The sequence below is a fragment of the Primulina eburnea genome, chromosome 8, assembly GCF_022965805.1.
Source record: "Primulina eburnea isolate SZY01 chromosome 8, ASM2296580v1, whole genome shotgun sequence".
In the NCBI taxonomy this organism is placed as follows: domain Eukaryota; kingdom Viridiplantae; phylum Streptophyta; class Magnoliopsida; order Lamiales; family Gesneriaceae; genus Primulina; species Primulina eburnea.
Genome location: NC_133108.1, coordinates 7,354,054 through 7,379,338, shown reverse-complemented (window position 1 = coordinate 7,379,338; position 25,285 = coordinate 7,354,054). Strand labels below are relative to the sequence as shown.

At 43.7% G+C, this 25,285-nt stretch overlaps 1 protein-coding gene and 2 non-coding genes across 3 annotated transcripts in view; 2 read left to right on the top strand and 1 right to left on the bottom strand.

Annotated features, from left to right (window-relative positions):
• The window catches only part of LOC140838949 (protein MOR1-like), a 70,307-nt gene that overhangs the window by 33,315 nt on the left and 11,707 nt on the right, over positions 1-25,285 (bottom strand). Inside the window, 10 exon segments of the mRNA XM_073205578.1 lie at positions 12,484-12,589; positions 12,700-12,804; positions 13,252-13,323; positions 13,937-13,977; positions 14,083-14,200; positions 14,274-14,344; positions 14,392-14,527; positions 17,232-17,254; positions 24,659-24,764; positions 24,875-24,979. Of these exon segments, the coding sequence (XP_073061679.1) occupies positions 12,484-12,589; positions 12,700-12,804; positions 13,252-13,323; positions 13,937-13,977; positions 14,083-14,200; positions 14,274-14,344; positions 14,392-14,527; positions 17,232-17,254; positions 24,659-24,764; positions 24,875-24,979 (883 nt within the window).
• On the top strand, positions 2,868-2,974 carry LOC140840340 (small nucleolar RNA R71). Its single transcript, XR_012119926.1, has one exon. It is a non-coding gene; the product is annotated as a small nucleolar RNA R71 (small nucleolar RNA).
• LOC140840339 (small nucleolar RNA R71) lies at positions 15,180-15,286 on the top strand. The gene has a single exon (XR_012119925.1). It is a non-coding gene; the product is annotated as a small nucleolar RNA R71 (small nucleolar RNA).

Genomic DNA, 25,285 nt, shown 5'->3' with positions numbered 1-25,285 from the left:
AAAGTCTTATTTGCGTAGTAGATGGTATGAAATACCTTGTTCTTCCTTTGACCCAGCACCGCACCAACAGCTGTATCACTAGCATCGCACATCACCTCAAACGGTAGCTCCCAATCAGGGGCAGTCAGAACAGGTGCTGTCACCAAACTCTCCTTGAGTATCTCGAATGCCTGCAGACAAGTAGAATCAAAATTAAACTCAACATCTTTCATCAATAGAGAGGACAAGGGCTTAGCAATTATAGAAAAATCTTTAATGAAACGCCTATAAAAACCAGCATGCCCCAAGAAACTGCGGACTCCCTTGATTGATGACGGAGGTGGTAGATTTTTGATTACTTCCACCTTGGCTTTGTCGACCTCCATTCCATTTTCTGACACCTTGTGCCCTAACACAATCCCCTCTTGCACCATGAAATGACACTTCTCCCAATTTAACACCAAATTGCTCTCTTCACATCTAATAAGCACCAAGTTCAAATTTTCTAGACATTCATTAAACGAAGAGCCAAAAATGGAGAAGTCATCCATAAAAACTTCAAGAAAATTCTCAATCATGTCATGAAAAATAGCGGTCATGCATCTTTGAAATGTAGCAGGTGCATTGCATAGACCAAAGGGCATACGTCTAAACGCAAAAGTACCATAAGGGCAAGTGAAAGTAGTTTTCTCTTGGTCCTCAGGTGCAATGGTGATTTGATTGTATCCCGAATATCCATCCAAAAAACAGTAAAATTCATGACCGGCTAATCGTTCAATCATTTGATCAATAAATGGCAGGGGGAAGTGATCTTTACGGGTTGCATCATTTAATTTCCTATAATCCATGCACACACGCCAACCCGTAACAGTTCTAATGGGAATCAACTCATTTTTTTCATTGGTAATAACAGTAATCCCACCCTTTTTAGGCACACATTGCACACGACTTACCCACGCACTATCAGAGATAGGATAGATAATACCTGCATCCAGAAGTTTGATCGTTTCAGCTTTTACGACCTCCTGCATCTTTGGATTGAGTCTCCTTTGAGGTTGTGCTAGAGGTGAGTATTTATCCTCCATCAGAATTTTGTGCATGCAGATCGAAGGACTTATCCCCTTGATGTCCGCAACTTTCCAAGCGAATGCTCCTCTATGCTCCTTAAGGACTTCTAAGAGCTTACTCTCCATATCATCTGTCAAAGAAGAAGAAATAATAACAGGCAGTTTATTATTTTCTCCTAGATATACGTACTTGAGATGTGGAGGTAGTGGTTTGAGCTCCAAAGTAGGTGGCTCCTCTAGGCTCGACTTTTGAGGCATTAAATCTTTTCTGTCTCCCAATTCCTCTAGTCGAAGCCTCACTTGCTTTCTCCAAGGTGGAATGGCATTCAAGTGAGCTACCATCTCCATCTTTTCCTCGTCTAACTCGTCCTCCTGCTTTTCCGTAGTGAGAATGGCCTCCAATGGTTCTTGCAATCCATCCTGCACGAAATCACAAACGAGAGAATCTAAGACATCAACACGAAAACAACTATCATTGTGCATTGTGTGCTTGAGAGTATTAAAGACATCAAAAATAATTTCTTCTTCTCCAACTCTCAGTCTCAATTTTCCCTCGTCAACATCAATCAGTGCTTTCCCTGTAGCCAGAAATGGTCTCCCTAGGATTAAAGGCATCTCTAAATCTTCCTCCATGTCAAGTACTACAAAATCTGCAGGAAAAATAAACTTATCCACTTTCACCAAGACATCTTCGATAATCCCACGTGGATACTTGACAGATCTGTCAGCCAGCTGCAATGACATCCTAGTTGGCTTGGGTTCACCCAATCCCAGTCTCCTAAACACAGAATAGGGCATCAAATTAATACTCGCACCAAGATCACATAGAGCTTTATGAAAATTAATATCACCAATAATGCAAGGTATAGAGAAACTCCCTGGATCTTTTTGCTTTGGAGGCATCTTGTTTTGAACTAAAGCGGAGCAATTTTCAGTCAAGTTCACAGTCATATGATCTTCTAGCTTCCGCTTATTCGCCAAGATATCTTTCAAGAATTTTGCATAACTCCTTGATGTTCCACCTCATCCTCACCATGCTTGGTCCTTTCCTCATTAGACTCGAATGCTCTTCCACTACGCAATTCCACAGCTTTCACTTGCTCTCTCGGGTTAGTCTCCGTGTTGCTTGGCAAAGTTCCTTGCTCCCTATTAGCAATTAACTTAGCCAACTGCCCAATTTGATTCTCTAACCCCTTTATGGATGCATCCTGATTCTGAAATCTCGTCTCGGTTGCTGAAATAAATTTAGTCATCATTTGCTCTAAATTTGACTTCTCCTCCCTAGGCGGTTCTGGCTTGAATCCTTGGTGCATCCCATGTGGTGGACCTCTTTGTTGGCGGTTTTGGTTGTTTTGACCTCCCCACGAAAAGTTTGGGTGATTCCTCCATCCCGGATTATAAGAGTTTGAATAAGGGTCATTTCTAGGACGGTTCTGGAATCCCACGTGTTTTGCTCCCTCAGGCACATAGAATGGATTGCCATCTTGGCAATCCTGCACGTCATGCTCACCTCCACACTTATCACAGAAAATCTCTTGCAGACGCATAGCCGATCCACTCGCACTCATCCCATCAATCTTTCTGTTCAAAGCCTCTAACTGTGCTGACACCGCAGACAAATCAGTAACTTGATTAACTCCAGCACCTCGTTTCTGCCTATCGGAATGAGGATGATAGCTACTAGCAGCCATCTCCTCCAATAATTCATATCCTTCCTCAGCCGTTTTTCTCAGCAAGTTACCACAGGCAGCAGCATCTATCATGGTACGGTTAGGAGTAAGCAGGCCGTAGTAAAAAGTTTGAACAACTAACCCAAGAGGTAGCTCATGGTGTGGACATCTCCTCAATAAATCCTTGTATCGCTCCCACGCCTCGTAAAGTGACTCAAGCTCATATTGAGCAAAAGTAGTAATGTCGGCTCTCAGCTTCATAGTCTTCGACGGAGGAAAGTACTTGATCAGGAATGCCTTCGCCATATCCTCCCATGTAGTGATAGACCCTACAGGCAAACAGTTTAACCACGCCTTAGCTTTATCTCTTAGTGAAAATGGAAATAAACGCAAACGAACAGCATCATCAGACACAGCATTAAACTTAAAAGTATCGCAAATTTCAAGAAAATCAGCTATATGAGAATTAGGGTCGTCAAGTGCACTTCCCCCAAATTGAACAGTGTTTTGAATCATCTGAATGATAGCTAGCTTGATCTCAAACTGGTTAGCTCGGATGACTGGTCTCACGATGCTTGGACGTGCTCCATCAAGAGACGGTTGTGCATAATCCAATCCGTCTCTCATTTTGGCGGTCCGCCTCCTGCTCTTGTTCGTGCCTATCCATTTGTTCCTTGAGTCTTTGCTGTTGTCTTCGGCGTCTAGCAGTGCGTTCGATCTCAGGGTCAAAAGGCTCAAGCTTAACTTCGAGTGATCTTCGCATGCACCACAAGAAAAATCTGCAACAGAATAGGAGTATCAACTAACAATAAAATAAATAATACTAAAGAATTTAAATGAAAAATAGAAAAATTGTGAATCAACAGTCCCCGGCAACGGCGCCAAAAACTTGATCGAGCAAAACTTGCACAGTGAATAGTTCCAAAATTTGTTTTATAAATGAAAGCTCGATTTAAAATATCGCAAGTGCACGATAGTCAAGTTATAATAAACGTAAGTGAATACGAGTATCGATCCACAAGGACTTCGTTACTCTATTCTTATTTTCACTTCAATTTCTTTAGCAACGATAGATTGAGTTGGTGATTAAACTAAAGAAAATTTAATAACTAAAATGATTAAAATGCAAGAACAAATAATCAAGAAATCAATGATTAAATTGGATGTAAATCAAATGAGAAGCGAATTTGTTGGGAATTATCAGTTCACCTACCGCTCGTGTTCAAATAATTATACTCGACTTTTACTCGTGCATTCGACGGAATTCCCTAGACTAATTAATATACTCTGTCGAGCTATATTAATACTAATCATAAACATGCAGTAATCAAGTATCCTCAATTATTTAACAGTTCACGATTGCATTACGTTCTATGGAATCCGCTAGCTTTCATCCGGGTGAATTATCACTATCGACACGTACCCAATTCCGTATATCTACTAAAATTGTAAATCCGTGGTCTATGCTATTCGATCCTATTGTCAATTATTCTATCGAAATCATTAACAACATGAAATAATCAAAGGAAGTTAGCTAGACTTCAATTGAAATGAGAAAGCACAAAAGCATAAACAAATCACTCATAAAAACGTCGATAAATAATGTTAAACAACGAGTACGGGGTAGGATCCCCTCAAATCCCAACAAATATAGAGTTTAGCCAACAAAATTCACAATAAAAATCAACAATCTATGCAAGAAATAAAAACTGAATAATTAAAATACTAAGGTTGACGATGGATGACGGCTGCGACGCTTGGAATTCTCGAGTTCTTCGAAAGTCTCTCTTGCTCCTAGCCTTCCTCCCAAGAAAAGTGATGGAAAATATCAGAATAGTCTCCAAATCGGCGCCTCCCTCGTGTATTAGGTTATGGTCTAAGATAGAGTCCACAAAACTTGGAAACAAATCTTCCCGGATTGCGTCGCTCGCTAGGGCGGTCAGGATTGTCCGCTGGGGCGAGTGATTCTCGAATTAAAATTCCTGGCCGTGTCTTTGGTCTCGCTGGGGCGGTCACTTTTGACCGCCCTAGCGAGAGCTTCGCGCAAAATATTCTCGTTCACATCGATGGATTCGCTGGGGCGGTCATTTTTGACCGCCCTAGCGAATGACTCGCGCAGAAACTCCTCGGCTGGGCCAATATGCTCGCTGGGGCGGTCACTTTTGACCGCCCTAGCGAGACCTCTTCGATGCTATGCAAATAAAATCCCACTTTTTGGTCCACTTCCTACAAAACAACCACAAAATACACGAGATCAGCCAAATGCTAAATAATGCTAAATGAATGCTAAATTAAACTAAACAAACTAATATGATGCATGAATGCGACTCAAAACCAACACTAAAAACACGTAAAAACGAGTCCTATCATTTGCCATGTATCTTCCAACAATTTTCCCTTGTGTGTCTTGGTTTCTTGCAATAAGTACACCATAGGTTGTCTTTGTTCCCCTTCCACTGATTTTCTCTGCTTGGATATGGTCTTCTCATATCAGCCGCCTTATCTGTCTCTAGATCCTCTCCTTTTGTTGCAAGTGCTGATCCATCCATGTGCTGTGGCTCAAGCATGATACCCCTGCGACTTTCTTCTGAGCGAATCAGTGAGATTGTCTCTTCTAGGGACAGTGTGTCATCTCGGCCAAGCACCTGAATTCTTACTTGATCAAATTCAGGGTTTAATCCGGCCAAAAAATCATATATTCGGTCTCTCTCAATAAAGTTCTTCAATAGTACAGCATCCTCCGGGCATTTCATCTCAAAGACTCGGTAATAGTCAAGTTCCTGCCATAGATTTTGCAGCAGAGAAGCATACTCAATGACAGATTTGGTACCTTGTTTGAGGGCTGCAGTTTTAGTCTTTATCTCATACACCTGAGCAGCATCCTTGGTTTTTGAGTAGGTGCGGCGGATATAGTCCCAAGTTTCCTTCGCTGTGGAAAAGAACATACATGTGTCACTGATTATGGGATCCATGGAGTCCCATAACCAGGACATGATCATAGAGTCCTCTTCATCCCAAGCGTCAAATTTTGGATCCTCCCTCGGTGGTCCCGTTCCAATAAGATGGCTGAGTCTTCCTTTGCCTTTGAGATACGTGCGAATGAATTGGGACCACTTGAGATAATTTGTCCCGTTGAGTCGATTTGAGGCCCGAATATTCTGCAGGTCACCGGTCTTCTGGACAGCAGTGGTATCATCAGGGAAAGACGAACTGCTGGAGATGGTAGACATGGTGAAGGATGGGGAAATAGAAAAGAAAAGACAGCAATGAAGGCTTGGAAAAAAACTGGACAGCAATGAAGGCTGGAAAATACGGAATGATCCCAGACTAATGTCCTAGGGCTCTGATACCATGTAGAAAAATGATTCAGGAATAATTTCTTCCTTGCTTGATGAATCAGTAAAAATGTTACATAAATAGGGATTTACAGAATACTCTAGAAACAGGAAAAAAGGAAACTAACTAATTCCTAAAAATCTGCTAACTAATTCCTAAGAATCTGCATATTGCATAACTGTACACTAACCGAATCCCTTTAATTAAGGGATTTGATTTTACCCTAATTTACATCACACTTCGACAATATGGAGATTCCCCAAGGTTTTAAATCTAAAGATTGGATGGCTTGCAAGTTAAACAAGGCCCTATATGAACTTAAACAATCTCCAAGGGCCTGGTTTAGAAGGTTTACAAACGTGATAAATGCATCGGGTTATAAGCAATGTCAAGGGGATCATACATTGTTTGTGCGGCATTCAAAGATAAGGGGAGTGACTGTGTTATTTGTATATGCGGATGATATCATAGTTATTGGGAACGATCCCGAAGAAATGCAAAGAATGAGACAGTGCTTAGAAAAGGAATTCGACATTAAGGATCTTGGTAGACAAGTATTTTCTAGGAATTGAAGTGGCTCATTCGAAACAGAGAATCATTATATCAAAACAGAAATATGTTGTGGATTTTTGGGATTAGATTGATGTAATACCTAACTTGCAGGGACTTTATCGTAGCTGTAATTATTCTTCATTGAGATAGTTCCTTATCTTCAAGGGTGATATTCTTGCATATAAACTCATGTATGTTTCATACTCGCGGGAAATTTAGGGTCCGATTCCAGCAAGTGTCACTAGTACAGACGCAAGTTTCAAAATTGTCCCGAGCCTGAAAAAACAAATAAGATCATTAGGAGGGACCAGGAAGGTGTCCTGGCGTAGCCCCTCCGACGCTCAAGTCAGTGACTGAAGATATATGGGTGGAGTAGCTAAGGGTGCTGCTGAAAACAATATAGTGAATCAATTATCATACGCTCAAACCTGGTATTTATAGGAGAATACCTGGGCCCTTAATGGGCCTGTCTTCCATTTGGGCTAGATATGGGCCAGGGTAATGGGCTCATCCATGGGGTATCACCAGTCTCCCCCTCCCGAGTCGAACTGAATCGCAGGTTCGAAGTTCGATTAGTTGTGTTGTCATCGGGTTACCGGTGCAAGTTGTGCATTTTCTTCCCGCCGTTCATCAGTCTCCAAAGATTTGGAAACAAATCAAATCGCAATCCTGCTCTGCGGGGAAAGATCTGATCTGGGCTTCCTCCCTGCTCTGGTCACCTCCTTACTTCATTCTCACTTCTCCCATATAGAATTTCTTCTGCACTTCACGTACACTCCACCATCGCAGTCCACCTTCTCACTCTACACCTACTCTTGTGAACTCGCCCGACACCGCCGAGCCATCGCCCCTGCTGCACTCGACCAACACGCGCCCAGCATCCCTGCCGCAGGCCCGCCCAAGCGCATCTCGCCCCTGCCACAAGCTCGCCCGGCCCCAGCCGCACACTCGCCCGAGCGCTTGCACAGCCGCTCGCCCAACGCTCAAGCCACGCTCGCCCAGTGCCTCGCCCCTGCCGTAAGCTCTCCCAGCGCCCCTGCCGTAAGCTCGCACATCGCCTCGCGCACAGAAGCGCCATGCTTGCCCGGTGCCACGCCCCGACAGCGCCTCGTCCCTGCCACCAGCTCGCCCGGCCCCAGCCGCACGCTCGCCCGTCGCTCGCACAGCCGCTCGCCCCTCGTCCCGCGCACACAAGTGCTACGCTCGCCCGCTGCCACGAGCTCGCCCATCGCCTCGCCCCTGCCGCAAGCTCGCCCATCGCCTCGCGCACATAAGCGCTACCTACGCTCACCCGGTGCCACACCCCGACAGCGCCTCGCCCCTGCCACCAGCTCGCCCGAACCCAACAGCACGCTCGCACAGCTGCTTGCCCCTCTTCCCGCTCACACAAGTGCTACGCTTGCCCGCTGCCACGAGCTCGCCCAGCGCCCCTCATCGCCGCGCCCAAGCCTCGCCCCACCCCCTTCGCACGCTCGTCCCCGCTTGCTCGCCCTTCGCCCACCATCGCCGCGCCCAAGCCTCGCCCCAACCACCTGCATGCTCGCCCCACGTTCCAGCCTTGCCCACAACCCCTCCTCGCTAAGTAATGCCTCAGCAGGAAAATAACTTGATTTCCAACTCCTCACCCTCTGACTCCTCTGCTAGACGATGGCTCAGCAGGAAAATAAAACTTCCACCTTCTCACCCTCTGACTCCTCTGCTAGGCGATGATTTAGCAGGAAAATAAAGGTTTCACCTCCTCACCCCTGGCTCCTCTACTAGGCTCAGCCCAAGTAGGAAAATTTAGTCTACATCTTCTCACCTCTGCTCCTCTACTAGGCTCAACCCAAGTAGGTAAAATTCAATCTCAAGCTCAATCTCCTCACCTCTGCTCCTCTACTAGGCCCAAGTAGGTAAAGTTTAATTTTTCTGCTTCACTATGCTCCTCTACTAGGCGATGCCGTAGTAGGAAAATTTAGTCTACATCTTCTCACCTCTGCTCCTCTACTAGGCTCAACCCAAGTAGGTAAAATTCAATCTCAAGCTCAATCTCCTCACCTCTGCTCCTCTACTAGGCGATGCCTTTGTAGGAAAAATTTAATATCAATCTCCTCACCTCTGCTCTTACTACTAAGGCGATGCCTTAGTAGTAAAAATTCACTCTCAATCTCCTCACCTCTGCTCCTCTACCAGGCTCAGCCCAAGTAGGAAAAGTTCAATCTCAATCTCCTCACCTCTGCTCCTCTACCAGGCTCAGCCTAAGTAGGAAAATCTTAACATCAATCTCCTCACCTCTGCTCCTCTACTAGGCGACACCTTAGTAGGAAAAATCAATCTCAATCTCCTCACCTCTGCTCCTCTACCGAGCTCAGCCCAAGTAGGTTAATAAAAATTCTCCGCCTTCTGACCTCTGCTCCTCTACCAGGCTCAACCCAAGTAGGAAAAGTTTAATATCAATCTCCTCACCTCTGCTCCTCTACTAGGCGATGCCTTAATAGAAAAATTCAATCTCAATCTTCTCACCTCTGCTCCACTACCGGGCTCAGCCCAAGTAGGTAAATAAAAATTCTCCGCCTCCTAACCGCGGCTCCTCTACCAGGCTCAGCCCAAGTAGGAAAATTGTAACATCAATCTCCTAACTTCTGCTCCTCTACTAGGCGATACCTTAATAGGAAAATTCAATCTCAATCTCCTCACCTCTGCTCCTCTACCGGGCTCAGCCCAAGTAAGTAAATAAAAATTCTCCGCCTCCTGACCTCTGCTCCTCTACCAGGCTCAGCCAAGTAGGAAAAATTTAATATCAATCTCCTCACCTCTGCTCCTCTACTAGGCGATGCCTTAGTAGGAAAATTAAATATTTCTCCTCCACTCTACTCCTCTACTAGGCGACGCTTAGCAGGAAAAATTTATTTTTTCTTCTCTCACACTCTGCTCGGCGATGCCTTAACAGGAAAATTTAATTCTCCTCCTCCACTCTGCTCCTCTACTAGGCGATTCCTTAGCAGGAAAATTTAATTCTCCTCCTCCACTCTGCTCCTCTTCTAGGCGATGCCTTAGCAGGAAAATAAATTTTTGCTTCTCCCACGTTTGACTGTCGGAAATTTGGAGGAAGCCCTTCCTCCAAAATGGCGGGGAAAAAAGACTCTCTTTCTTGGACACTGGAGCTCTGTTTCCCAATTGATGCCTCAACATTCTTATCTCCTTCCACATCTCCTCTATCTCGGGATTCTCCCCACCTTGGATGGGTTGCGTCTCTTCAACCCTGCTCTGATGACCCTCAGCATTCTCCTCTCGCTCCTGACGAGTGGTTTGTTGTTCATCAAACATAGACTCTTGATTCTTCTTCATGGCCTCGTCCACCGTCCGGGTAATAAATTGACCCAACTGCTCTAGGGTCAAGTTCCCCTCATTTTCATTAGGACGGGGTTGCTCGACCCTGGTCCTTTGACGAGGTTGTTCGGCTCTTGTCTCTTGACGAGGTTGTTCCTGTCTTATCTTAAGATGTGGTTGTTCCAGTCTTGTCTCAATATGAGATTGTTCGGGTCCCCTCTGAGGACGCGACGATGCTGAGGTAGCTCTTCTACTCCCTCTCTTGCCTACCATCTCTACGTCTCAACTCAAACTTTCCCACAGACGGCGCCAAGTGATACTCACGGGAAATTTAGGGTCTGATTCCAGCAAGTGTCACTAGTACAGACGCAGGTTTCAAAATTGTCCCGAGCCTGAAATCACAAATAAAATCGTTAGGAGGGGGCCAGGAGGGTGTCCTGACGTAGCCCCTCCGACGCTCAAGTCAGTGAATGAGGATATATGGAAGAAGCGGCTAAGGGTGCTGCTAAAAACAATATAGTGAATCAATTATCATACGCTCAAACCTGATATTTATAGGAGAACATCTGAGCCCTTAATGGGCCTGTCTTCCATTTGGGCTAGAGATGGGCCAGGGGTAATGGGCACATCCATGGGGTATCAATGTTCATTGGTCTAGTATGTGAATATATATCACAATAACCACAACACAACTTTCTAAGCCCTATCCCTCAACTATTGTTCTAAACTACATCCATTTTTCTGTCCCCGACCTCCATAACAGCCTTGTCTGACTAGCGCTCATAGCTCTCATATGCCTCTCGATTAACAGAGACCACCTCAATTCGAACCTCAGAGCTGCCAAATTGCGTATGAATCTGCATCAAACTATTAATGAAACCCCCTTTCGGTCCAACCACTTTAATTTTAATACCCGAGAGATCCTTAAGCTCCACCAAGTCTTAACTTGTTACCAGCAGTAACATTTTATTCGACCACAAGTTACACGGAATGCCATAAATCCTAAACGAACTGCAGCAACACTCAAACACTGTCTCCTTCACATTAATATCCTGCCTCCATCTTTCAAAAGACAATGTAACTCTACTTTCCAAAAAAGCACCTCCCCAACCTCAGATAGAAGGCAGTATCCTCTTTATTGTTAAGCCACCATACCGCCTTGTTAGCTTGAAATGGGATTAAATCAATGTGACGTTGTGCTGCTTTACCAAGAACCCCCCACCCCCTCCTAACCAGATCCCACGTAAATTAACCCTCTCTTTAGTGATGATCAGCGCCTCATTCCAATCCTTATCCTTACAGCTGCTTTGATGGTCCAAAATGGAATCCAACAAAAGGGCAGTTTTACCCTTATCGTGTCTTGCCAGTTGGGACTACTGGCCAAAGTTTCCACAGTTGATGCAAGCAATCTCACTAACATCTCTCTTACCTCAAAAGAGTTTAAACGTCTGGTTTGCCAAGCATCTCCACCCCCAGAAAGCTCTGCCACTCGGAATAATGATTCTTTGCTTCTTCCCTTGTTGAGAGAACCTATACACTTCCAAGAAACTGCCTCTGATATTTACCACTCTATGAACTGTTGTTAGAATGCCAGGCATGTGTTTGCTTTGTTAATGTAATCCCACAGAATCTTACACAACCAATGGGCACTTCTAAAGTCCATTTCTAGAAGATAGCTTAAATTGCAAGTTCTCTCGGACAATCAAATTGAAGCTCCCCCTACACCAAATCTGATCAGAAACACCTTTTGCTCCACCTTGAAATCAGCCTCCCACTAGCGTTGCAAGTATTCCACCTCGCCCGGTTAAGCTGAACCATGGCAGGAGGTCTCCTCGGAAACCACTATAAAACAGAGAGACCGGCTTTGCTGGAAACTAAAATAATCTGAAATGTAGAAGATTGGAATATCCACAAAGTAGAGCAGCAGCCACTGCAAACTCTTACATGACTACGACTGACTCAAATTGATAAGACGGATATTGAGAGCCTTGCGCTCTTGAATTATTTCATCCTCATCCAATAACTCATCCGTTTTCTTCGTATAAAATGGTTTCCACCGCAGATGCAACGGAAAGGCCAGCCATATGCCAAAACATGTTGAATTTTGCATATTGATGATCAAAGTGCAGACACGGACTCAGATCCGTCGACTCAAAAACCCTAATACATACACCTGGATAGGCACGCGACCGGCAGTAACGGTGACAATGAAATAATTCTACAATATCATCCAATGTCAAATAACTAATTCACATAAATATGAATAAAAAATCTTGATAATTTAATAAGTCGCCGCAGTACTAAAAAAGAGGTAAAAACCTGTCATTAAGAGAACTTTAGGCAACATTCAAATGTAAATTGATTGAAACACGACAGAGTTTCTCAGAAGAAAAGGGAGCTATGAATAAAAATGGGAAACCATTGGAAGCAAAATTAGTAAAAAGCTCGGCCGGAAACCTTCAATATTAACTGACAAAGACAATGATATAACTATAGAAGAAATTCCTGCAAACTTATAGAGATTAAAGTTGTAAAGAGAAATATCAAAACATAAATTCAAAGATGTAGACCTTCAAGTCGTTCTTTCCAAACAGCACTCTTCAACTGAGAAATTGTATCTGATTGCACAAGGGATCCTAATCTGTTTTCAATCTCTTCCAGACTCATTTCAGCTGGCTTGTATATCAAGAGAGTAACAAATCAAATAAATGAAATTGTAACATCATACATACCGGCTAGCGTTACAATAAAAACCATAACGAGATGAGGACATGTCCATTAACTACCTCTAAATCTTCAGGTTCTGCAGGCTTTGAAACTTTTGATTGTCCTCCTCCATCACCTTTCTTGGTGGAAACCGATTTACTGGAGACAAATTTCTTGATAACTGGCTGAAAATTTGAAAGCCATGCAATGGGAACAGCAAACAATCAGTAATTAAGTAACCAGCTAAAATCTCAAAACCATAGCAATGAAAAAGGGAGTTCAAACAAATCATCAACGAAGTACAGAATGAAGAAACACAACGAGGTTCTGCACTCCATATTTTTCTCTTGCAATTTTTATCGGAAACCGATTTACTGGAGGCAACTTTCTTGATAACTGGCTGAAAATTTGAAAGCCATGCAATGGGAACAGCAAACAATCAGTAATTAAGTAACCAGCTAAAATCTCAAAAACATAGCAATGAAAAAGGGAGATCAAACAAATCATCAACGAAGTACAGAATGAAGAAACACAACGAGGTTCTGCACTCCATATTTTTCTCTTGCAATTTTATCGGAAACTCACCAACAACAGCCAATAGGAAGTGAGAATCGGGTTAAGAAAGAACTTACAACTGTATGAATAGGTTTCTTCCCACTAAGCATACTGGCTGCTGATCTTTTAACAAATGATCCATCAGAAACCTGTTACAATAAAAAAGACAGTATGTAGGATTCAACAACAATCTCAGGAGAAACAGAACATCAAAACATAGAAAGGGATTAGACAATCTCGGTAAAAACAAAAAATCAATGCGCAGAAAGGGATTGGATTAATAATGTTTACGGAATGATAAAGGGAAGAATCTAAAGTCCAATGAATTTAGTAACAATAATTAGGAAAGTGGATGATAAACCCCCTTCACAGGCCTACAAGATGAGTACTTAAAAGATTATCATTAAATGGATAAAAAGGAGCAGCATTGAGCAGGAGGGAAAAACACAGGGTAACAAACAATATGAACCGATAATTAAAAGCACATATGACAGAATATACAAGGCTATAGGCCGTTCTGTCAGCTAAAAGATGCACAGTTCAGATGCCACCTCAATTTATCTTTTATACACGGGAATCTATTTGACCTTCCAGCATTCATGAAAATATACACCATCGAGCAAATAACTGATGAGCAGTTTGTGACCAACAATAAATATGTAAACAAACAACAAATAAAATTGCAAGTATTTCAGATGCATCAATTCTGGAACTAATTTAAATAACCAAACTGAAGCTATCGTAAGTTCAACATATACTAACCTCGGTGGATGATAAACTTTTCCCAGAAGATGGGTTGGCAGCTGGCATTATTTTTAAATCCATATAATAAATGTTAAGAAAAATCCAATCAAATAAATAACAGAACAATTCCACTCATGACAGATAACAAACATAAAATTCTAAACCTGAGCTTGGAACAATAGACGGGTCAACTGTCGATCCTCCAATCATTTCAGATAATTTATTTTTCCTAACATCATCGAGCTTTTCCAACGACTTTTCCAAAGGTCTCATACCAACCATCTAAAGGAAAGAAACGGAGCATGTGAAAAAAAGAGCAAATTGATATATCGAGACAGAAACCCTGAATAAATACCTTAGCAATAGATGCCAAAGCAGAGAATGCCGCATCCCTCACTTCAGGTGTTCCATCATTCGCCAAGATATCTTTCAAGAATTTTGCATAACTCCTTGATGTTCCACCTCATCCTCACCATGCTTGGTCCTTTCCTCATTAGACTCGAATGCTCTTCCACTACGCAATTCCACAGCTTTCACTTGCTCTCTCGGGTTAGTCTCCGTGTTGCTTGGCAAAGTTCCTTGCTCCCTATTAGCAATTAACTTAGCCAACTGCCCAATTTGATTCTCTAACCCCTTTATGGATGCATCCTGATTCTGAAATCTCGTCTCGGTTGCTGAAATAAATTTAGTCATCATTTGCTCTAAATTTGACTTCTCCTCCCTAGGCGGTTCTGGCTTGAATCCTTGGTGCATCCCATGTGGTGGACCTCTTTGTTGGCGGTTTTGGTTGTTTTGACCTCCCCACGAAAAGTTTGGGTGATTCCTCCATCCCGGATTATAAGAGTTTGAATAAGGGTCATTTCTAGGACGGTTCTGGAATCCCACGTGTTTTGCTCCCTCAGGCACATAGAATGGATTGCCATCTTGGCAATCCTGCACGTCATGCTCACCTCCACACTTATCACAGAAAATCTCTTGCAGACGCATAGCCGATCCACTCGCACTCATCCCATCAATCTTTCTGTTCAAAGCCTCTAACTGTGCTGACACCGCAGACAAATCAGTAACTTGATTAACTCCAGCACCTCGTTTCTGCCTATCGGAATGAGGATGATAGCTACTAGCAGCCATCTCCTCCAATAATTCATATCCTTCCTCAGCCGTTTTTCTCAGCAAGTTACCACAGGCAGCAGCATCTATCATGGTACGGTTAGGAGTAAGCAGGCCGTAGTAAAAAGTTTGAACAACTAACCCAAGAGGTAGCTCATGGTGTGGACATCTCCTCAATAAATCCTTGTATCGCTCCCACGCCTCGTAAAGTGACTCAAGCTCATATTGAGCAAAAGTAGTAATGTCGGCTCTCAGCTTCATAGTCTTCGACGGAGGAAAGTACTTGATCAGGAATGCCTTCGCCATATCCTCCCATGTAGTGATAGACCCTACAGGCAAACAGTTTAACCACGCCTTAGCTTTATCTCTTAGTGAAAATGGAAATAAACGCAAACGAACAGCATCATCAGACACAGCATTAAACTTAAAAGTATCGCAAATTTCAAGAAAATCAGCTATATGAGAATTAGGGTCGTCAAGTGCACTTCCCCCAAATTGAACAGTGTTTTGAATCATCTGAATGATAGCTAGCTTGATCTCAAACTGGTTAGCTCGGATGACTGGTCTCACGATGCTTGGACGTGCTCCATCAAGAGACGGTTGTGCATAATCCAATCCGTCTCTCATTTTGGCGGTCCGCCTCCTGCTCTTGTTCGTGCCTATCCATTTGTTCCTTGAGTCTTTGCTGTTGTCTTCGGCGTCTAGCAGTGCGTTCGATCTCAGGGTCAAAAGGCTCAAGCTTAACTTCGAGTGATCTTCGCATGCACCACAAGAAAAATCTGCAACAGAATAGGAGTATCAACTAACAATAAAATAAATAATACTAAAGAATTTAAATGAAAAATAGAAAAATTGTGAATCAACAGTCCCCGGCAACGGCGCCAAAAACTTGATCGAGCAAAACTTGCACAGTGAATAGTTCCAAAATTTGTTTTATAAATGAAAGCTCGATTTAAAATATCGCAAGTGCACGATAGTCAAGTTATAATAAACGTAAGTGAATACGAGTATCGATCCACAAGGACTTCGTTACTCTATTCTTATTTTCACTTCAATTTCTTTAGCAACGATAGATTGAGTTGGTGATTAAACTAAAGAAAATTTAATAACTAAAATGATTAAAATGCAAGAACAAATAATCAAGAAATCAATGATTAAATTGGATGTAAATCAAATGAGAAGCGAATTTGTTGGGAATTATCAGTTCACCTACCGCTCGTGTTCAAATAATTATACTCGACTTTTACTCGTGCATTCGACGGAATTCCCTAGACTAATTAATATACTCTGTCGAGCTATATTAATACTAATCATAAACATGCAGTAATCAAGTATCCTCAATTATTTAACAGTTCACGATTGCATTACGTTCTATGGAATCCGCTAGCTTTCATCCGGGTGAATTATCACTATCGACACGTACCCAATTCCGTATATCTACTAAAATTGTAAATCCGTGGTCTATGCTATTCGATCCTATTGTCAATTATTCTATCGAAATCATTAACAACATGAAATAATCAAAGGAAGTTAGCTAGACTTCAATTGAAATGAGAAAGCACAAAAGCATAAACAAATCACTCATAAAAACGTCGATAAATAATGTTAAACAACGAGTACGGGGTAGGATCCCCTCAAATCCCAACAAATATAGAGTTTAGCCAACAAAATTCACAATAAAAATCAACAATCTATGCAAGAAATAAAAACTGAATAATTAAAATACTAAGGTTGACGATGGATGACGGCTGCGACGCTTGGAATTCTCGAGTTCTTCGAAAGTCTCTCTTGCTCCTAGCCTTCCTCCCAAGAAAAGTGATGGAAAATATCAGAATAGTCTCCAAATCGGCGCCTCCCTCGTGTATTAGGTTATGGTCTAAGATAGAGTCCACAAAACTTGGAAACAAATCTTCCCGGATTGCGTCGCTCGCTAGGGCGGTCAGGATTGTCCGCTGGGGCGAGTGATTCTCGAATTAAAATTCCTGGCCGTGTCTTTGGTCTCGCTGGGGCGGTCACTTTTGACCGCCCTAGCGAGAGCTTCGCGCAAAATATTCTCGTTCACATCGATGGATTCGCTGGGGCGGTCATTTTTGACCGCCCTAGCGAATGACTCGCGCAGAAACTCCTCGGCTGGGCCAATATGCTCGCTGGGGCGGTCACTTTTGACCGCCCTAGCGAGACCTCTTCGATGCTATGCAAATAAAATCCCACTTTTTGGTCCACTTCCTACAAAACAACCACAAAATACACGAGATCAGCCAAATGCTAAATAATGCTAAATGAATGCTAAATTAAACTAAACAAACTAATATGATGCATGAATGCGACTCAAAACCAACACTAAAAACACGTAAAAACGAGTCCTATCATTTGCCATGTATCTTCCAACAATTTTCCCTTGTGTGTCTTGGTTTCTTGCAATAAGTACACCATAGGTTGTCTTTGTTCCCCTTCCACTGATTTTCTCTGCTTGGATATGGTCTTCTCATATCAGCCGCCTTATCTGTCTCTAGATCCTCTCCTTTTGTTGCAAGTGCTGATCCATCCATGTGCTGTGGCTCAAGCATGATACCCCTGCGACTTTCTTCTGAGCGAATCAGTGAGATTGTCTCTTCTAGGGACAGTGTGTCATCTCGGCCAAGCACCTGAATTCTTACTTGATCAAATTCAGGGTTTAATCCGGCCAAAAAATCATATATTCGGTCTCTCTCAATAAAGTTCTTCAATAGTACAGCATCCTCCGGGCATTTCATCTCAAAGACTCGGTAATAGTCAAGTTCCTGCCATAGATTTTGCAGCAGAGAAGCATACTCAATGACAGATTTGGTACCTTGTTTGAGGGCTGCAGTTTTAGTCTTTATCTCATACACCTGAGCAGCATCCTTGGTTTTTGAGTAGGTGCGGCGGATATAGTCCCAAGTTTCCTTCGCTGTGGAAAAGAACATACATGTGTCACTGATTATGGGATCCATGGAGTCCCATAACCAGGACATGATCATAGAGTCCTCTTCATCCCAAGCGTCAAATTTTGGATCCTCCCTCGGTGGTCCCGTTCCAATAAGATGGCTGAGTCTTCCTTTGCCTTTGAGATACGTGCGAATGAATTGGGACCACTTGAGATAATTTGTCCCGTTGAGTCGATTTGAGGCCCGAATATTCTGCAGGTCACCGGTCTTCTGGACAGCAGTGGTATCATCAGGGAAAGACGAACTGCTGGAGATGGTAGACATGGTGAAGGATGGGGAAATAGAAAAGAAAAGACAGCAATGAAGGCTTGGAAAAAAACTGGACAGCAATGAAGGCTGGAAAATACGGAATGATCCCAGACTAATGTCCTAGGGCTCTGATACCATGTAGAAAAATGATTCAGGAATAATTTCTTCCTTGCTTGATGAATCAGTAAAAATGTTACATAAATAGGGATTTACAGAATACTCTAGAAACAGGAAAAAAGGAAACTAACTAATTCCTAAAAATCTGCTAACTAATTCCTAAGAATCTGCATATTGCATAACTGTACACTAACCGAATCCCTTTAATTAAGGGATTTGATTTTACCCTAATTTACATCACACTTCGACAATATGGAGATTCCCCAAGGTTTTAAATCTAAAGATTGGATGGCTTGCAAGTTAAACAAGGCCCTATATGAACTTAAACAATCTCCAAGGGCCTGGTTTAGAAGGTTTACAAACGTGATAAATGCATCGGGTTATAAGCAATGTCAAGGGGATCATACATTGTTTGTGCGGCATTCAAAGATAAGGGGAGTGACTGTGTTATTTGTATATGCGGATGATATCATAGTTATTGGGAACGATCCCGAAGAAATGCAAAGAATGAGACAGTGCTTAGAAAAGGAATTCGACATTAAGGATCTTGGTAGACAAGTATTTTCTAGGAATTGAAGTGGCTCATTCGAAACAGAGAATCATTATATCAAAACAGAAATATGTTGTGGATTTTTGGGATTAGATTGATGTAATACCTAACTTGCAGGGACTTTATCGTAGCTGTAATTATTCTTCATTGAGATAGTTCCTTATCTTCAAGGGTGATATTCTTGCATATAAACTCATGTATGTTTCATACTCGCGGGAAATTTAGGGTCCGATTCCAGCAAGTGTCACTAGTACAGACGCAAGTTTCAAAATTGTCCCGAGCCTGAAAAAACAAATAAGATCATTAGGAGGGACCAGGAAGGTGTCCTGGCGTAGCCCCTCCGACGCTCAAGTCAGTGACTGAAGATATATGGGTGGAGTAGCTAAGGGTGCTGCTGAAAACAATATAGTGAATCAATTATCATACGCTCAAACCTGGTATTTATAGGAGAATACCTGGGCCCTTAATGGGCCTGTATTCCATTTGGGCTAGATATGGGCCAGGGTAATGGGCTCATCCATGGGGTATCACCAGTCTCCCCCTCCCGAGTCGAACTGAATCGCAGGTTCGAAGTTCGATTAGTTGTGTTGTCATCGGGTTACCGGTGCAAGTTGTGCATTTTCTTCCCGCCGTTCATCAGTCTCCAAAGATTTGGAAACAAATCAAATCGCAATCCTGCTCTGCGGGGAAAGATCTGATCTGGGCTTCCTCCCTGCTCTGGTCACCTCCTTACTTCATTCTCACTTCTCCCATATAGAATTTCTTCTGCACTTCACGTACACTCCACCATCGCAGTCCACCTTCTCACTCTACACCTACTCTTGTGAACTCGCCCGACACCGCCGAGCCATCGCCCCTGCTGCACTCGACCAGCACGCGCCCAGCGTCCCTGCCGCAGGCCCGCCCAAGCGCATCTCGCCCCTGCCACAAGCTCGCCCGGCCCCAGCCGCACACTCGCCCGAGCGCTTGCACAGCCGCTCGCCCAACGCTCAAGCCACGCTCGCCCAGTGCCTCGCCCCTGCCGTAAGCTCTCCCAGCGCCCCTGCCGTAAGCTCGCACATCGCCTCGCGCACAGAAGCGCTATGCTTGCCCGGTGCCACGCCCCGACAGCGCCTCGTCCCTGCCACCAGCTCGCCCGGCCCCAGCCGCACGCTCGCCCGTCGCTCGCACAGCCGCTCGCCCCTCGTCCCGCGCACACAAGTGCTACGCTCGCCCGCTGCCACAAGCTCGCCCATCGCCTCGCCCCTGCCGCAAGCTCGCCCATCGCCTCGCGCACAGAAGCGCTACCTACGCTCACCCGGTGCCACACCCCGACAGCGCCTCGCCCCTGCCACCAGCTCGCCCGAACCCAACAGCACGCTCGCACAGCTGCTTGCCCCTCGTCCCGCTCACACAAGTGCTACGCTTGCCCGCTGCCACGAGCTCGCCCAGCGCCCCTCATCGCCGCGCCCAAGCCTCGCCCCACCCCCTTCGCACGCTCGTCCCCGCTTGCTCGCCCTTCGCCCACCATCGCCGCGCCCAAGCCTCGCCCCAACCACCTGCATGCTCGCCCCACGTTCCAGCCTTGCCCACAACCCCTCCTCGCTAAGTAATGCCTCAGCAGGAAAATAACTTGATTTCCAACTCCTCACCCTCTGACTCCTCTGCTAGACGATGGCTCAGCAGGAAAATAAAACTTCCACCTTCTCACCCTCTGACTCCTCTGCTAGGCGATGATTTAGCAGGAAAATAAAGGTTTCACCTCCTCACCCCTGGCTCCTCTACTAGGCTCAGCCCAAGTAGGAAAATTTAGTCTACATCTTCTCACCTCTGCTCCTCTACTAGGCTCAACCCAAGTAGGTAAAATTCAATCTCAAGCTCAATCTCCTCACCTCTGCTCCTCTACTAGGCTCAGCCCAAGTAGGTAAAGTTTAATTTTTCTGCTTCACTATGCTCCTCTACTAGGCGATGCCGTAGTAGGAAAATTTAGTCTACATCTTCTCACCTCTCACCTCTGCTCCTCTACTAGGCTCAACCCAAGTAGGTAAAATTCAATCTCAAGCTCAATCTCCTCACCTCTGCTCCTCTACTAGGCGATGCCTTTGTAGGAAAAATTTAATATCAATCTCCTCACCTCTGCTCTTCTACTAAGCGATGCCTTAGTAGTAAAAATTCACTCTCAATCTCCTCACCTCTGCTCCTCTACCAGGCTCAGCCCAAGTAGGAAAAGTTCAATCTCAATCTCCTCACCTCTGCTCCTCTACCAGGCTCAGCCTAAGTAGGAAAATCTTAACATCAATCTCCTCACCTCTGCTCCTCTACTAGGCGATACCTTAGTAGGAAAAATCAATCTCAATCTCCTCACCTCTGCTCCTCTACCGGGCTCAGCCCAAGTAGGTTAATAAAAATTCTCCGCCTTCTGACCTCTGCTCCTCTACCAGGCTCAACCCAAGTAGGAAAAGTTTAATATCAATCTCCTCACCTCTGCTCCTCTACTAGGCGATGCCTTATTAGAAAAATTCAATCTCAATCTTCTCACCTCTGCTCCACTACCGGGCTCAGCCCAAGTAGGTAAATAAAAATTCTCCGCCTCCTAACCGCTGCTCCTCTACCAGGCTCAGCCCAAGTAGGAAAATTGTAACATCAATCTCCTAACTTCTGCTCCTCTACGAGGCGATACCTTAATAGGAAAATTCAATCTCAATCTCCTCACCTCTGCTCCTCTACCGGGCTCAGCCCAAGTAAGTAAATAAAAATTCTCCGCCTCCTGACCTCTGCTCCTCTACCAGGCTCAGCCAAGTAGGAAAAATTTAATATCAATCTCCTCACCTCTGCTCCTCTACTAGGCGATGCCTTAGTAGGAAAATTAAATATTTCTCCTCCACTCTACTCCTCTACTAGGCGACGCTTAGCAGGAAAAATTTATTTTTTCTTCTCTCACACTCTGCTCGGCGATGCCTTAACAGGAAATTTGGAGGAAGCCCTTCCTCCAAAATGACGGGGAAAAAAGACTCTCTTTCTTGGACACTGGAGCTCTGTTTCCCAATTGATGCCTCAACATTCTTATCTCCTTCCACATCTCCTCTATCTCGGGATTCTCCCCACCTTGGATGGGTTGCGTCTCTTCAACCCTGCTCTGATGACCCTCAGCATTCTCCTCTCGCTCCTGACGAGTGGTTTGTTGTTCATCAAACATAGACTCTTGATTCTTCTTCATGGCCTCGTCCACCGTCCGGGTAATAAATTGACCCAACTGCTCTAGGGTCAAGTTCCCCTCATTTTCATTAGGACGGGGTTGCTCGACCCTGGTCCTTTGACGAGGTTGTTCGGCTCTTGTCTCTTGACGAGGTTGTTCCTGTCTTATCTCAAGATGTGGTTGTTCCAGTCTTGTCTCAATATGAGATTGTTCGGGTCCCCTCTGAGGACGCGACGATGCTGAGGTAGCTCTTCTACTCCCTCTCTTGCCTACCATCTCTACGTCTCAACTCAAACTTTCCCACAGACGGCGCCAAGTGATACTCACGGGAAATTTAGGGTCTGATTCCAGCAAGTGTCACTAGTACAGACGCAGGTTTCAAAATTGTCCCGAGCCTGAAATCACAAATAAAATCGTTAGGAGGGGGCCAGGAGGGTGTCCTGACGTAGCCCCTCCGACGCTCAAGTCAGTGAATGAGGATATATGGAAGAAGCGGCTAAGGGTGCTGCTAAAAACAATATAGTGAATCAATTATCATACGCTCAAACCTGATATTTATAGGAGAACATCTGAGCCCTTAATGGGCCTGTCTTCCATTTGGGCTAGAGATGGGCCAGGGGTAATGGGCACATCCATGGGGTATCAATGTTCATTGATCTAGTCTGTGAATATATATCACAATAACCACAACACAACTTTCTAAGCCCTATCCCTCAACTATTGTTCTAAACTACTTCCATTTTTCTGTCCCCGACCTCCATAACAGCCTTGTCTGACTAGCGCTCATAGCTCTCATATGCCTCTCGATTAACAGAGACCACCTCAATTCGAACCTCAGAGCTGCCAAATTGCGTATGAATCTGCATCAAACTATTAATGAAACCCCCTTTCGGTCCAACCACTTTAATTTTAATACCCGAGAGATCCTTAAGCTCCACCAAGTCTTAACTTGTTACCAGCAGTAACATTTTATTCGACCACAAGTTACACGGAATGCCATAAATCCTAAACGAACTGCAGCAACACTCAAACACTGTCTCCTTCACATTAATATCCTGCCTCCATCTTTCAAAAGACAATGTAACTCTACTTTCCAAAAAAGCACCTCCCCAACCTCAGATAGAAGGCAGTATCCTCTTTATTGTTAAGCCACCATACCGCCTTGTTAGCTTGAAATGGGATTAAATCAATGTGACGTTGTGCTGCTTTACCAAGAACCCCCCACCCCCTCCTAACCAGATCCCACGTAAATTAACCCTCTCTTTAGTGATGATCAGCGCCTCATTCCAATCCTTATCCTTACAGCTGCTTTGATGGTCCAAAATGGAATCCAACAAAAGGGCAGTTTTACCCTTATCGTGTCTTGCCAGTTGGGACTACTGGCCAAAGTTTCCACAGTTGATGCAAGCAATCTCACTAACATCTCTCTTACCTCAAAAGAGTTTAAACGTCTGGTTTGCCAAGCATCTCCACCCCCAGAAAGCTCTGCCACTCGGAATAATGATTCTTTGCTTCTTCCCTTGTTGAGAGAACCTATACACTTCCAAGAAACTGCCTCTGATATTTACCACTCTATGAACTGTTGTTAGAATGCCAGGCATGTGTTTGCTTTGTTAATGTAATCCCACAGAATCTTACACAACCAATGGGCACTTCTAAAGTCCATTTCTAGAAGATAGCTTAAATTGCAAGTTCTCTCGGACAATCAAATTGAAGCTCCCCCTACACCAAATCTGATCAGAAACACCTTTTGCTCCACCTTGAAATCAGCCTCCCACTAGCGTTGCAAGTATTCCACCTCGCCCGGTTAAGCTGAACCATGGCAGGAGGTCTCCTCGGAAACCACTATAAAACAGAGAGACCGGCTTTGCTGGAAACTAAAATAATCTGAAATGTAGAAGATTGGAATATCCACAAAGTAGAGCAGCAGCCACTGCAAACTCTTACATGACTACGACTGACTCAAATTGATAAGACGGATATTGAGAGCCTTGCGCTCTTGAATTATTTCATCCTCATCCAATAACTCATCCGTTTTCTTCGTATAAAATGGTTTCCACCGCAGATGCAACGGAAAGGCCAGCCATATGCCAAAACATGTTGAATTTTGCATATTGATGATCAAAGTGCAGACACGGACTCAGATCCGTCGACTCAAAAACCCTAATACATACACCTGGATAGGCACGCGACCGGCAGTAACGGTGACAATGAAATAATTCTACAATATCATCCAATGTCAAATAACTAATTCACATAAATATGAATAAAAAATCTTGATAATTTAATAAGTCGCCGCAGTACTAAAAAAGAGGTAAAAACCTGTCATTAAGAGAACTTTAGGCAACATTCAAATGTAAATTGATTGAAACACGACAGAGTTTCTCAGAAGAAAAGGGAGCTATGAATAAAAATGGGAAACCATTGGAAGCAAAATTAGTAAAAAGCTCGGCCGGAAACCTTCAATATTAACTGACAAAGACAATGATATAACTATAGAAGAAATTCCTGCAAACTTATAGAGATTAAAGTTGTAAAGAGAAATATCAAAACATAAATTCAAAGATGTAGACCTTCAAGTCGTTCTTTCCAAACAGCACTCTTCAACTGAGAAATTGTATCTGATTGCACAAGGGATCCTAATCTGTTTTCAATCTCTTCCAGACTCATTTCAGCTGGCTTGTATATCAAGAGAGTAACAAATCAAATAAATGAAATTGTAACATCATACATACCGGCTAGCGTTACAATAAAAACCATAACGAGATGAGGACATGTCCATTAACTACCTCTAAATCTTCAGGTTCTGCAGGCTTTGAAACTTTTGATTGTCCTCCTCCATCACCTTTCTTGGTGGAAACCGATTTACTGGAGACAAATTTCTTGATAACTGGCTGAAAATTTGAAAGCCATGCAATGGGAACAGCAAACAATCAGTAATTAAGTAACCAGCTAAAATCTCAAAACCATAGCAATGAAAAAGGGAGTTCAAACAAATCATCAACGAAGTACAGAATGAAGAAACACAACGAGGTTCTGCACTCCATATTTTTCTCTTGCAATTTTTATCGGAAACCGATTTACTGGAGGCAACTTTCTTGATAACTGGCTGAAAATTTGAAAGCCATGCAATGGGAACAGCAAACAATCAGTAATTAAGTAACCAGCTAAAATCTCAAAAACATAGCAATGAAAAAGGG